The sequence below is a fragment of the Polistes canadensis genome, unplaced genomic scaffold (assembly GCF_001313835.1).
Source record: "Polistes canadensis isolate GaletaPanama2010 unplaced genomic scaffold, ASM131383v1 scaffold_280, whole genome shotgun sequence".
Lineage (NCBI taxonomy): Eukaryota > Metazoa > Arthropoda > Insecta > Hymenoptera > Vespidae > Polistes > Polistes canadensis.
The window spans coordinates 114,892-129,666 of NW_014569827.1; the positions used below are offsets into that span (position 1 = coordinate 114,892).

General features: G+C 39.9%; 1 protein-coding gene across 2 annotated transcripts in view; it reads right to left on the reverse strand.

The window, feature by feature from the left end:
• The window catches only part of LOC106791044 (transcription factor collier), an 80,337-nt gene extending 67,665 nt beyond the window's left edge, over positions 1-12,672 (reverse strand). For both annotated transcript variants that reach the window (XM_014756393.1, XM_014756392.1), the window contains exons 1-2: positions 11,331-12,672; positions 3,806-3,959 (exon numbers count right to left, since the gene is read on the reverse strand). In XM_014756393.1, the coding sequence (XP_014611879.1) occupies positions 3,806-3,959; positions 11,331-11,401 (225 nt within the window). In that variant the 5' untranslated portion in view covers positions 11,402-12,672. The remainder of the gene's footprint in view (positions 1-3,805; positions 3,960-11,330) is intronic.
• Between the last annotated feature and the right edge of the window lie 2,103 nt (positions 12,673-14,775).

Below are 14,775 nucleotides of genomic sequence, written 5' to 3' on the forward strand. Positions count from 1 at the left end.
ATTGCGAAAATCAAACGAGAAATGTCAAACAAATGACTTTAACATTCATTATTCTACGCACGAAGCCTATATACAAGGAGGACGATCGCAGTGTTATAAATATGGCTACGATATACACAATGAGATGATGATTTCTATTGCCACTAGAGAGCGCGTCGATTCGCTTGATTAATTGGTTATGATATCACAAAGTCAAGAAAAAATAACAATAGCATGAAAAAAATGTCGATAAATCATCATAAAAAATTTGTGAAATGGAATTTAATTTATCTTTAACTCAATTAGTATAAAAATGAATAATACTGCGTGTAAAATGTAATTGCCAGTTACCTTAAACAGTAAACCACAAAATCAACAATATAAAATAACCTGTTGTTGAGCTGTAAGAAAATAAATCCTAATCCTTTAATTAATCCTTAATTTAAATTAAGGCTTAATGATTAATACAAAAGCATCAAATACAACTATTTGTTTATTTATAAAATCACACGTATTTAAATCTGAACTTCTGAACACCAGCGCTGCCCTCGTGCAGAATTATCGTACTCAGTATTTAATTATTTTCAACAACACAAATTGCAACGAAAACGGGTATATCTCGATCATCCTCCTTGTATAGAGAGCTTCATTATTCTACGTAACAATGTTCACATATATAAATTCATTTCATTCATTATCCCCAACCACATGATTTAATTTAATGATATTCAAAATGATTCTGGTAAGAATAAAAATTTCTAACGCGACTGAGGCTTTTGAAAATATGCAAATGTTTCTATCATCGAGGGGGAGGATAGATAGGGTGGTCGAAGGGAGGGCAAGGTGTACCGGGCCACGAGGGGTTGATGTATGGTCACGGTTCACGACCCTAATTAATAGGGAGGCCACGCGATACGAGCATTCCTGTCGCGTGAATTATACACGTGTGTGAGAGACTCCTCATGTTGGTAGTAGGGTGGATGGTAACGTGCACGTTGTTACACTTACATATTATGTAAAAATAAAAAGAAAAATATTGTACAACGAGAATAATGGATTACACGAAAGATTCATCGATTGGGAGAAGAACGATCACCGTTAATATATGTGTTAGACGATAACCAACAATTTTCGGTCTTCTTAAATCAACGATCTTCCATAGTCGAGCGAATTCGACTACTTTCCACGCGCCGTCCTGTCGAATTAGTCGACGATTTATGGTGGATAGATTTATTAGAGGGTGCACCTCGTTACCCTGAGGCATAGAAGCAGACGAAAAGTGAGAGGAAGAGTTTAAAGGAAAGAAAAAGAGACAGTGTAACCTCGACGATATACCCCGGAGGGCTGAGTTCAAATTTGGGAGGTCATATATCGATATTACATACGTATCGATAATTTATATCGACTCTTCTTGAAATTCTGTATTAGATTGTCTCAAAATTTGATCATGAACGTTCTTTCAGTAAAATTATAGCCAAGTATAAAACGTTTTTTTAGAAAATCCTGAGAGTAAAGAAGGAAGATGTTGGAAATGAAATGAAAGCATTCCGCGAGCATGAAAGATTAACACGTCAAATGCAAGAACGAATGCGAATATTTGTCCGTTTTTTTTTTGTATTTGTTTGTTTGTTTGTTCGTTCGTTTGTTTTATCTTTCTCTGTCTCTATTTCCTTTTAGATACCGCATATATGTATGTATGTATCTATCTATCTAAGATTGATATCTTTCTCGTGGTCGGTTACGACATATCATCTTAAACGTACACGTGTATACCAAGCTATTGACGTTTATTCGTAAAAATGTTAACGATGCCCGTTCTTTCGAGCCACCTACCGCGTCTATGATAAATGACGGATAAACATATCCGAGAATCAACATTCGCCGATAGCTTACACAAACGTGACAGGCGTGGCGATCGTGCAAGAGAAGAGAAAAAAACTGGAAAAGGGAGAAAAACACGAGAGTTCTGGTAAACGTATCGACATCCATACGTATGGGTATATAGTATACCTATCTCTCTCTCCATTTCTTTCTTCTTCTATCGTTCGATAGTCACGTATGTAGCAACAACGCACATAGACCGTGTCTTCTCCATTTTGACCAGACGAGGAGAGGAAAATCACGAACGAAATATTCCATGGCAAATCCGAAAAGTCGTTTGTCCGGCCGGTTATATTCCGCCATTTAACGATTTCTTTTACGCAATCGCGAAATCAAAGGCTGCAACGTCACCGATTGAATTTTTCCTTAAACAGCCATACTAATTGATCAACGGAAAGTGGACCCGTAACGATGACCGATCGCGATTGACAATCGTTCATTCGTTCGTTTGTATGTTTGTTCGTAGTGTGCAGTAGAGAAATAGCATTCTTTCGGGAACCGGAGATCACCGCGAGATAAATCGCGAGAATAAAACCAGTCCTCAATCAAATAGCCATTATTTATATACTCTTCATGTCGACCGGATGTCTCTGCGTAGAAATAATAGAAAGAAGAAGCGATTCAAGAGGGAGACCATTAAATCTCAGTGATCGAGGCTAGTAATAACGAGATATATACGTTTTCTAACATCTACAAGTATTTATTTCAAAGAAATGAAGTAGCTAAGATAATCACTTCTATCAATACAACCTACATATAGATATATATATAATACAACACTAGTTGAATTTTTTTCAACGAACTAAATAACCCATTACCAAGAGTATTTTGTACGACTTTATATTTATTATCGAAACGAATAGAAAAGATACGAACGAATAATATACTAAATAAAGGAAGATAGATAGATTTAGATTCCTACGATATATAAACGTGTGACGAATTTTATAACGCTCGAGGGGAATGGACGAAAAAAATGCAAAAAGAAAGAAAGAGAAAAAATGGGAAAAAAAGTTAGGCAGGCGAGAAGCTTCGAAGTAATTTGTAGATTGCGGACATTTAATGCACGAGTGTTAGAGAGAGACGCTTAATAACGAACGCATATAATCCTTCGAGCACCCCTATCGGTCTCGCGCGACGCGTTTTCTAATCTTTGATCGAAGGAAGGAAGGAAAAGGAAGGGGAGAGAGTTAAAAGGTGCCACCATCGTGGACTCTTTATTATTCCATCGTTCGTTCGTTCGTTCGTTCGTATGGTGTTCTCTCGCGTGACCAGGAACGCGTAAGAGAAACGTGTTCTTCCAGAGCCATTTCTCAAACGGCCAATGGATTTTCGCCTGTCCGACTAATTGCTGGAAAAGCTGGTAGAGGTAGGTGTGCTTCCGCATGGTGTACGGCGTGCGGACTATCGATATGTATACACATAGAAGAGGATCCGTTTAATATTTGACGTCACCCTTTCCACCTTATACACCCCCCCAACTCACCCCCCATCCAATGGAAACGGCAATTATCGAGATAAGCGTACGCTTGCACGATATTCCCCGATGTCATAAAGGGCCTCGTCTCCTTTTTCCTCTTGTCCTTCGGGAAAACCACCCCCACCCCCTCCCTTCACCACCGTCCTCGTCGTAGTTCGATTCGAATTTTCTACTTTCTCGCTTTCGCGAACTTTTCTCCGTTCTTTCTTTCTTTCATTCTTTTCTTATTTCTTTTCGTTTTATAATATCTTGTATTATAGCAACGCATATAGGGTATATATTATGTTCGTTTAATAAATGTCGAAATATTTATTCAATCTTTATGAAAGAGAAACTTTAGAGAAAGTTATCTCGGTAAAGAACAAGTTCATTAGTTTTGATTATTATCGTAAAATAGAGAGACTCGTATATCTACTTATTAGTAATGTTTTAATAATCTTTAACGAGCGTGTAATAGAATTTTACCTGATCCTTCTCGACGAATCCCATGAACGATGTCCTCTCGATTTCGATTGGTTGTTCGTGACGATCGAAAAGGGCTATGACGAAATGAAAGAAATTACTCTTCCTCAAATTACTTGGCGGTTGTTTCTCGAAATTTGCCTTAGCGACGCATACCCTGTTAACAAACAAAAACAACTTATTTAATCGTTAATAATAATTGTTTAAAACACATGCATGGGGGAATGTGAATTTGAGTTAGACGATTAAACGTCACGTCGCGTCGAATGTTTTCGTGCAAAATAAGAAAATGTCTAAGTAAAATGTGTTGTAGAGGAAAGACAAACGAGACTGAAGGTTGCGACGCAGGTGTCTATGACGCCTTAAAATCCCATTAAGGTCTCATGTGCCGAGATTAGACCACCGGACTCCAATGCCATCTTTGAGTAATGGCAAGAGAATTTCCCTTTTCGTGTATCCTTCCTCTCAGGTAAAAGGGAAACGGAACTTTTACCCATAGAATTTCAATTTTCGAACGATCGATTAATCGTGCATCTTTTGATCGAGAAACTTAAAAAACACTTTGAACATGTATTGTTCAGAAACAAAAAGAAACGTATCATCATTTATCTTCACGTGCGTGAAAAAGGTTTTACAAAATTTGCATTACTTTTTCGACGATTAAATCTGACGTATAAAATTCTTATGAGATATCCACCCCACCCCCGTTTTTTCGTCTTTTCGTGTCTCGTTTAACGGTGTCTAAACAAAACCAAGCTCGGTCGATTTCTTTTTCACGAGAACGAAGTGAAGCCCGATCGTAGCACCTTCTCTCGCAATTAAGTCAACCACTTGCATATTTAAACCTCTGCTAACAAGCGACTCGTTCTCGAATTTAATGCGCTTTCGTTCTCCTCTTTTCTCTTCTCTTTTCTTCTCTTCTTTTCCCTTTTCTCTTTTCTATTCTTTCATGCCCGCTAATTTGCTCGGTTTTCACGTGTCGCGTGATCCTTAACTCGTCTCAAGAACAACCTAATTATTTCTCGGGATAATTATAGTCACGGTGCATTTTCAATCATTGTATGTAAATATTAAACTGCGGACTTTTAAGTATCGTAAAATCCAAACAAACGCATACAACACGCGTTCTTAGTTCATGCAGATAGCATTCGCTGAACTTATATTTGCATTAATAACATACAAAGGGTTTTAAATTCAAAGTTTTGTACAAAACAAAAATATTAGATGCTGTTTAAATCTTCAATTCCTTATCTATCGAACAAGATCTTGGATCTGTAACACGATAAGCGTATACACGTTGGAAATGCACCACGGAGAAATCGCTCAACGATAAAACCGTCGAGAGACCGATCGACGGGGGGTTGTTGGTACGAGAAAGGGATGGAAGGGAGGAAGGGAGAGGTGGTCGCACGGTACCGCATCGGACTCTCCGAGCGGAAAACTGAATCGACTGGACCGAAAATGAATAGCGGCAGTTTTGCAGCACATTTGCGAAATAAATGATGGTATCGGCGATGCGTTTGTCACGGCGCCGCGAGAGTGCGAGAACTAGGGGGTGGAAGAGGAAGAGGAAGAGGAAGAGGGGGTGGAGGTTTGGGAAGTTTGGGAGGTAGGAGCGGGAAAATTGCAAGGGGTTTTGCGAACGGTTCGTGAGGGCTGGCACAACAGGAGGAAGAGGAGGACCACGGGGTAGAGGGGTAGGTAGGAGTAACGGAAGGGTGGAACTGTGCTGCAACCAACGCTACGTAGTAGGATGGTAGGGTTGCGAGGAGGGCTGGGTAGGGGAGTGATGTACTGCCCGTGTCGATAATTATCGGTGGCTGATTAACCGGCCGCCGGTTCGCGCCCCATAACTCTCGACGTCCGATTATTTTGGCCCGTTCGCCATGCACCAATTCCTATATAACGTGTGGCCACGTCCTCTGCCACACCGTTGGCATTATCACCTATCGTGCACGCTTAAACTCTTCCCTATAGGTAGAGAAAGAATAGATTCTTTAATATTATACTGATTTCATTTTTGTATTATTATTTATGTTGATAAGAATTTTCATTCATTGTATTGATTACAAATAATGATAATTAATAATTGTTAGAAAAAATTGATCAGCTTTTTTTAAAATCTGTTAAGAGTTTTGGCAACGTTTTATTTTAAACGGATCGTTCCTCATTTTATATTCACCGTCAGGTGTACTTTTTCACGAATACATTGTATTTCATTGTCAGGATTATTTTCTTTTTGTTTTATTTGTCATCCTTTCTATTTTAAACAAATTTATCACTTACTACATTGTTTCTCGTGGTTATCTAACAAAGATTCGCGTGGTTGTTTCGCAGTCGGATGACCAGGGACATACCATCGATAAGTCAGTTGCGCAAATATGCGTGGTTGTGCACGACCCGGGAGGGTTTTCTTCCCTACTTTGCGTAGCGAATGATGACTATTCCGCACGATAGACCCCCTTATCATCTACTTGCATCGAATACATTTTTTCACGGCTACTACCTTATATGAAAATCTAAACCACGATTACAAGAACTTTTTTTTAACCCTCACCAGTTGTTTCAAGTCATGCATAAAAAAAAGAAAATACCAATCGTACGAATCGAAAATCAATCATTACATATTATTACTTATTAGAAAATATTTGTATATGAAAGGAAAGAATAAAAGATTCTAACAAAAATAGAGAAAAAAATAATATTGCAGAAATTTGTAGAGGTATCCTATTGCCGCCTGTGCGTGCGGCAGAAAATTCGTGCGGTCAAGAGGCAATTTCCCAGGCCGAAATAATTATAATCACGCGGCGGGAGAGCACTTTCCGCCAATATTCCTCTATTAAGCGGCTATTTTTCGCGTCATTTCGTTCCTCGTGTAGAGGAGGGTGGTATTCTGCGTGGCCACGTTTATGGTCGGTTATGCTTTACGCGCGTGGCTGTGGTACGGGCTGTAGCACGTGCGTGTGCATAGGTGCGTGCATACGTGCATAAATACATGCGTGCGTTTATACACATGCTTTTGTGTATGTTGTGTCCCGTTTTGTCTGGCGATCGACGCCAAGGTGATAATTACAGGCTCGATTCGCGCGTACAATTTGCCTCGCGCGTTTCCCATTTTCCGGCACAACCAGATAACGGGCATCTCGTTGCTTTCACCCCCATACACACCTGTGATGCCTTTCCTACCCCACGGCACTGTTTTCGTTGTTCCTACATTCCTATCACGGAGCAACCACATATTATCATTTTTACATAGACTACTTATTTCTATTCTTTTTTTTCTTTTTCCTTTCTTTTCTTATTCGTTTATTCGCGCACAAAAAAGGTTTGAATATATTCTAATGAAAAAATTAGTAAAATTGTTTACAGTAAATTCGAGCCTGTAGAAATGTTTCGAACAAATAGGTAACAATTTGATGAGCATGATTAGACAAATTTTTTCAAGTGATTTATGATGATCCGAAATATCATTTTCTTTTAGGTTAAAATAGAAAATTCGGGTTTGTGTGTCACGATTCGGTGAAAAAGTTCTTTACAAAGAATAGCAGAAAATTCGTAGCTGTTGGTTGCTTTACAACAGGCCAATATACAAACGCAGATGCGATGGGAGAGCATAACAAAGGATAACCAATCGGAGAGGAAGGGAAGGGTGGAAACGAGCTTGGCAGTTCTATCGCGCCTGCACCTGAACGTACAATTATTATTCGGTTAAGTCTCAGGGGTGCGATGCCATCCATCACCTTTTAAAATGTCTAGCATTTACCAACCGCATGGATAGTTAGTATTTGGGTTAAAAACTCGAGACTCCGCTTTTTTTCCGAAAGAAGAGATTCCGTGACCGAAAAAAAAAGAAAAAAAGAAGAAATAGAGACATATAAATTATGATTAATTAAATTGAAGATAAAATGAATATATTGTACTTAATATTTTGTCTTATATATTTAAAAATATATACGAATAGACACGATCATCATACGAAATCGGATATTGATCGATACATTGTAGTAGTATTCGATGGCATTGTTGTCTCTGGGAATCGCGAAATGCGACCTATGCTATTTGCAGGAGCGTGCATTATGGAGGAAATACGCGGATAATACAAGCCCGCGGTTATGGATACGAATTCGTGGATAAAGCAATCGCGGAGAATTACAATAAATCCGCAGTTAATGCACACACCACCGGGGCGTTAGTTATTACGAGTTAGCCGAAGCGCAGTCTATTTACGCTCACGCGGCCACCACCACCACCACCACCGCCACTGTGATTCATAATGCGCGCCGAGATAATGAGCAATTTGTAATATATCCGAATGTAATTCGCCGGTAGCCCGGCACCGTTACTCCTTCTCTCTCACCCACTTTAATTTATTATCGCGTTTTGGCCTCGACTATATTTCTACCAACTACAAAAATGCGTCTCACCCACCGCCAACTCACCAACCCCCTCTTTTCCTATCTCTCTGTTCATCGTTTCTTATCAACTACACTTTGGGGAGGGGTGGATAGGGGATGAAAAATAAATCTATCTCGTTCGGGGCTACCTTAAAATCATTAACTTCGAGGATATAAAAAAAAAAATAAGAAGAAGAAGAAGAAATAAAAGGAGGGGAGAAAGTTTCTTCTTCTTCTTCTATGAGTCCGTTTTGTACACCTTCATTTCCACGGAATAAGTGGAACGAGAGAGAAAGAGAGAGGAACATAGAAAAAAAGATAAAAAAAAAAGAAGCCGCAGGAAAAGTCCATCGTTTTTATTTTTTTTTTCCTCTCGCACACACGACAACACCTCACCATACCTTACCTCACCCCGGTCCGGTCCCGTTTCCTCGTCGAGTTCGCGGTGGTTTACTGCTTCATTAGGCAGCTAACTTTTTTAGGGCTTTTTAAAAAGCGCGAGAGTTTATGCCTGTTTGCCGGGAGTTTTAAAACAGCTTCGCGAGTCCCACTATCTTTCTCTCTCATTCTCATTTTGTTCATCCACGGTCCTTTGGTAGTACCCTCTCCTCTCCTGTTAGCTACACAGTGTGACTGACTCTCTTTCCCCGTAGAATGGAACGACGTTACCAAGGAACGCGAAAACTTTCTTCAAAAGCGTCGACTTTCTATTACGAAGACACCCTACGAGACGAGCCTGACGTTTAACGTTCCCCCAACCCCCACCCTTTTCTAAACTTTCCTTAAAACACTTGACGAAAATTAGATAAACAACATTGTACCAATTAACTTTTCGAATGAAGATGAATCGTCGATGGATATGCGAATTTTCTTTTAGGCTGAATCAGAATTTTTAGACTGATCTGGTATTTTCGATGATTTTATTGTTGGTTTATTCTTTTGTTCTTAATAAGATTGGTGTTATACGATATATCAACCTGCCTATCTGGATAATTTGATTTTTTTCTCTTACATCCCATGATTTTTCATGAATATCTTCGTTAGAAATGAGAACGATGCTTTTCTGAGGCTCTCAACGACAGGAAAGTCAACGTAGAAGAGCGTCTCGAGAAGAACCGGTCTTTCCGTTGTTTCGCGCATAGAAATATCTCGTGGAAGAGGAGGAGGGAGGCACTTTTCTTAAATCCAATGAGAACGAAAAAGAATAATCTTGTTTGTCGTCGTCGTTGTCGTTGTCGTCGTAGTTCTTCTCGAGACTTGCCAGAGTTATTCTTTCTTTATTCTTTCATACGATGACAAAATATTACAGAAATTATAATTTAGAATCTTGAAATAAAGAAAGAAAAGAAATAAAGAAAAGAAAGGAAAGGAAAGGAAAGAGGAAGTTAACCGCAAGAATTTAGAAACTCGTAAAAAGGGTGGCTTTAATTTGGTGGGCTTTGAAGAAAAGAGTGGTTGAGAAAAAAAGGGTGCCCGAGTGAAATAGAATGCGAAATAAATAGAAAATAAAACAGAAAGAAATAAAAAGAGAGAAAGAGAAGTGCAAAGTGTGCGAAGCGGGATGATGGAAAGAGAGAAGGTAATAGAAAAAGAAGAAAAAGAAGATGAAGGAGTAAAAGAGAAAGAGAAAAGGAAAGAGTGAGAGAAAGGCGCTAAAATTCTCAATTACATTAACTCGATTCCGGTCGGTCCCCGTGTCACGGCATGCTAGGAGGGGAGTTAGTTAAGAGAGAACCGCTATTGGATTAGCGAAGCCGCCAACCCAGCCGGTTTACCTTCTCGAGTCCTCGTATCTGTGCCTTCGTCGTTTGCACGTCGTACAAATCCCTTAAGCGAACTCGCAATAAAGCGCGGTTTATCGTTCACCAAACGCAGCTACGTGCTGTACCAAAACGCGAAAACTCCTCTTCAGTTCTACCGACACGTCGAAGATAAAGACGAACGAAACGAAAGCGATCGACCTAGATATAGGTACCTGCTACCAACACACATTCTTTCTTTCTTTCTTTCTTTCTTTTATTTCTTTTTTATTTTATTTTGGTTTCTTTTTCTTGTTGTTATTCCTACGTATTTTTTACAAGTAAAATGACAAACGAAATAAGTCAAGTATTCATTTTATAAGTGAATTTACCAGTTAACTTTTTCTGTCGTGTGTATATAATAAACGTAAGTATAATGAACAGGTTAATAATTTGAATTTATGATTTAGTTCTTTTTTTTCTTCTAATTATTTATATATAATCTTTGAAAGAGAGATAGAATTTGTCCATATACATCTTTATATTAAATTCTTTTCTTTCTCATTTCGAATGATTTAAGCTTGTGTTATTTGTTTTGCTTTTATCTTATCATTAAATTGATTTTAATTGGACGGTTAGATTTTGACCTGTTACAGTACTAGGTACTTCCAAAGTAATCGTTTTTCATTTTATTACTATTAGTTTTTGATGAGTACCTTTGTCCAAAATATCGAATGTTTTCAAATATTCAAAAATATTCGAGAGCGTTCAATTAGAAAACTCTTGACTTTTTGAGACTCATAATATAACGTAACGTTACACTAATGTATATACAAACATGTTTTTTAATTAGACTCTGAGAATAAACAATAAGTCTATCTTAATTATAATCGTTTTTAAATGTAATTAAACTGGTAATATTATAATATATTTCTTTAATATCCTGTTTCCTTTAAACAAAGATAAACCCGTTGCAGTACGTTTACCGTCCGACGGCACGCGAGATTTCTCAAAAAAGCACGAACTATAATAACTTACAACAAAATAACACAATTAATAGAAATGTTTCTAATAATCACAATTCTCTTTATACATCAATTATTTGAATTTTTAAGGTCAAGAAAAAATCTACTAATCGATATCGATATCTGTTATAGATATACAGATCAAAATATACAATGACAAAATCAAATCTTCATTTGTTTGCTGCCGTCGGCTTCGCGAAACAAATGAACACAAAAAGAAAACAAAAGGAACGAAACAAAAGAAAACAAAAGAAAACAAAAGAAACGAAACAAAAGAAAACAAAAGAAACGAAACAAAAGAAAACAAAAGAAACGAAACAAAAGAAAAGAAAAAAGATGAAGATAATTTAGAAAAAGAGATAATACTCACGTTCCGTTATCGGCAATGGCGGGTTGGGGCCAGGCACGTGGTACAGGTTCTTCCTTGAGTATCTGTCTCATGTCCTGAGGCGCGAAAACGAGAGGAGCGCGTGGGTGATGATGAGGTGGCGGGGGTGGAGGGGCCACGCTCGCACCGTAAAGCTTTCGTCCCCAGTGTCCATCGAGTTCGACGGGACTTCCACCACCGGTGGTAGCCCCGGTGCCACCGGCGGCACCTAAGCCGAGCCATGGCGACCCCCCAGCACCCACGATCGTGGAGCTGGGCAGGAGACCGCTCCACTCGTCGGACCGCGTTGTGAAGCCGTAAGGACTCTCCTGCGGCAACAGCCTTCCTTCTTCGATTTTCACTCTTTCACCGAATAAATATAACAATCAAAAACTATTTAGGATATGTCTACTCCTCCTCGCACAGAGAAATTCGATTTCCAATTCCAATAGGTTTCTCTTATCGATTTTTTCTTTAATTTCACCGATTTCTTCCCCAACCTGACGATCTAACTATCTCTTTTTTGTTTTTTTATCTTACTTAGATATAACACGTTATTTAATCGTAGGAATTTTCCACGTTGCGTTTGATAAAAGAAAATATATGAGTTCGAAAACCGCGTGGCTGCGCGCGATCATTCGCCGCTTAGCACCTTCCTCCTCCTTCTCCGTACCACCCCCGTTCTCCTCTACCTCCCACGAGTACGATCGATCGCGCACTCCCTCACGTGTCTTTCACCAAAAAAAATCACTCTCGATTACCGCGAAAACTTTTTTTTATCGTCTCTATTAAAAACACCACTATTGTTATTTCTACTACTTGTCACTCGATATGTCGTCTCTGTGTCTTATTAATTTCTTCCGATCTTCTTGAATGTTCCCCAAGACTCTTCTTACTCGTCCTTGTCGTCGTCTTCCTCGTCGTTTCCGGAACGTATGAGAACGATTGAGGAGGAAGAACTCGTATGATCGTTCTGAGAAGTCAAGTCGATGATAAAGTCATCTTGCGTTCCGTGTTCACGCGTATAAATATGCACATATAAATTTAGGATATGTATAAGTGTGCGTCGAATAATATGTGTATACTATCTTCCAAGTAGAGCGTAGGTTTTGTGTTCTCTTCTTCCCTTTATCTCTCTCTCTCTCTCTCTTTCTCTCTCTCTTATTTGTAATGTCGTTGTCGAAGAGGAGAGCACGTCGTCGTGGTCGTCGTCGCACGCTGCAGAACAGTTCGAGTGCGTTTCCAAGCGAGGTCCCTAGCCGCGCGTTGCTTCCCGTTACGGCGCCGCTTGTCGAATGTGTCAGGGCCGGCACGAGCGGCGTGCCAGCGAGTCCCAACGGGCTCGGCCCACGGGAAAGCTCTCCCGTTGGTGGGCGAGGCCGTACGAGGCCTTACGAGCAGCGTCGCGCGCACCTCGAGACTCTTCCTTTGACACGCCCCTTCTTTGTCGGCACCCAATCATGACGTCATACGATGGCCAATCAACTGGGCGCTGCGCCGACCGTTCGACACGCCCATCACCGACAATACGACACTGGCGCCGCTGTGGTAGTTCCTTGAGGTTTCTCATTGCGGTACGCGCCGCAAACAAAGCGACCTCGCTGTGTCGGTTCTCTCTACAACTTCCACTTAATTCTCGACGTTTTCTTCGATCTATCGCACCACTTTTTTTTATTCACACATATTATGATATTTTAGAGGGTTTCTTTTGTTTCTTTTATAACTCGAAAGTATTTTCTAAAAAGAAAAAAGAAAAACAAGGTCGAAGCGTAAGCATGTCCGTATATATCTATTCTCCCCGTCTAGTTCTTTTAAAATAGTAAAAGGGGGGGCAAAAAATGTAGACATTCTCTTTTGAACCCCTTTTAAAAAAACGCAACTAGTCGAAATCCGACATGTAGGAGATTAACGCGCGAGGTGAAAATGTAATGCAGGATTTAAGACTTATTTAGCTTTGGATCCCTTAAACGATTAAATTCCATTTACCAGTATTTACGATTAAAAGACGATTGCCGTTTACCGCGAACACAGCAAATCGAGAATAGCTTATCGTTTGTATGCAAAGTACAACATCGGCAATTCTTGTGATTCGATTTACGATCGTACCGTTTAAAGAACTCATTCGAAATAGTTTAGCCGTTTGAGTCTTGCTAGTATATGGGGAAAGTATTCGAGGTGGATCCGAGCAAGAAGAGATTCGAAAATCGCCGCGAGGGATTCGAAGATGGACGACGTGAATCTACTACGCGAATCGACGACAAGAATCGACTATATTTGCGGCATTCCTAAAGGTGCCAACAACACAACAACAACAACAACGAGCTGCTACTTCGCAAGCAAGCAAGCAAGCAAGCAAGCGAGTAAGCGAGCACGCACGTGCGCAACTAACTTGGTTGGATCGGTGGTAGCTGGGTGTCAGTGTCCTTTTCAATGGTGACCATGTCGGAGACACGAGACGTGTTTAATGACGGCTACGCCTCGCATAGTCGCACCTACCTAACTCGCTTCAGTTTTTATCTAACTCGGCAATCAAGTACCGGGAATTCCGTGATCTCTCCTCCTGAGGGAGAGAAGAAACACCATTGTCGCGATTCTTCCTCGATTCTCATACTTCTGTGCAACCCTTTATTCCTCTCGATTCGCAATCATCTATGCTCCAATTACGGATCGACACCTGTGCGAGTCAGTCAGTCAGTCAGTCAGTCAGTTTTTAAGAACCACTTTTCCGATACCCGCAAAACACAAAAATACCAGTCAGAGTTGTTCTTAGATAAAGGAAAAATACGCACCGGTAGGGGGATAGGGGATTGAGGGGTTGGGAGGACGACTTGGAAAAGTAATTATGAAATCCGCTCGAATAAATTTATGTCCCGTTGGAGGGTCGAATTTAGGGAGTCAAGTAGAGACTTTTTCTTCATTTCTTTTTATCTCTCTCTTTCTTTGAGTTTACTTCTTCACGTTTGAGAATCACTGCCGAGAAAAATATGGGCTCTATCGAGTAAAGATAATGTGTTCTGTAACGGGTAATTTGCCATCTCTTCCCCTCATTCTTTTCCCATCTCCCATCTTGAAAACTTTGGCATCTTCTTTTTTTCTTTTTTTTGTTACTCAAGCATCTGATATATCCGCGTTACATTACGTTTAGGAAAAATGAAAGGACGGATTTGAATGTCGCAGAATCAAAAGCATGCTGTTTTATTCGTAGCACGAGAGGATAATGAAGAAATTTAATGTGGGTCTGTCTGCAAACGTCGTTGCGAAGCTTCGAAGATGAGCGCGTGCCAAACCGGTTTCAATCTCCTTTTTTTTTTTGTTTAAAGTCTTCTCTCTGTCTTTCTCTTACTTAGTTTCAGTGCCGTGATTCATGAGATCCCTCTCGGTTACCCAACGGCCTGTAACATTGCCACCTTATGGCAACGACTTTGCGTCTGGAGTACGAAAGCCCATT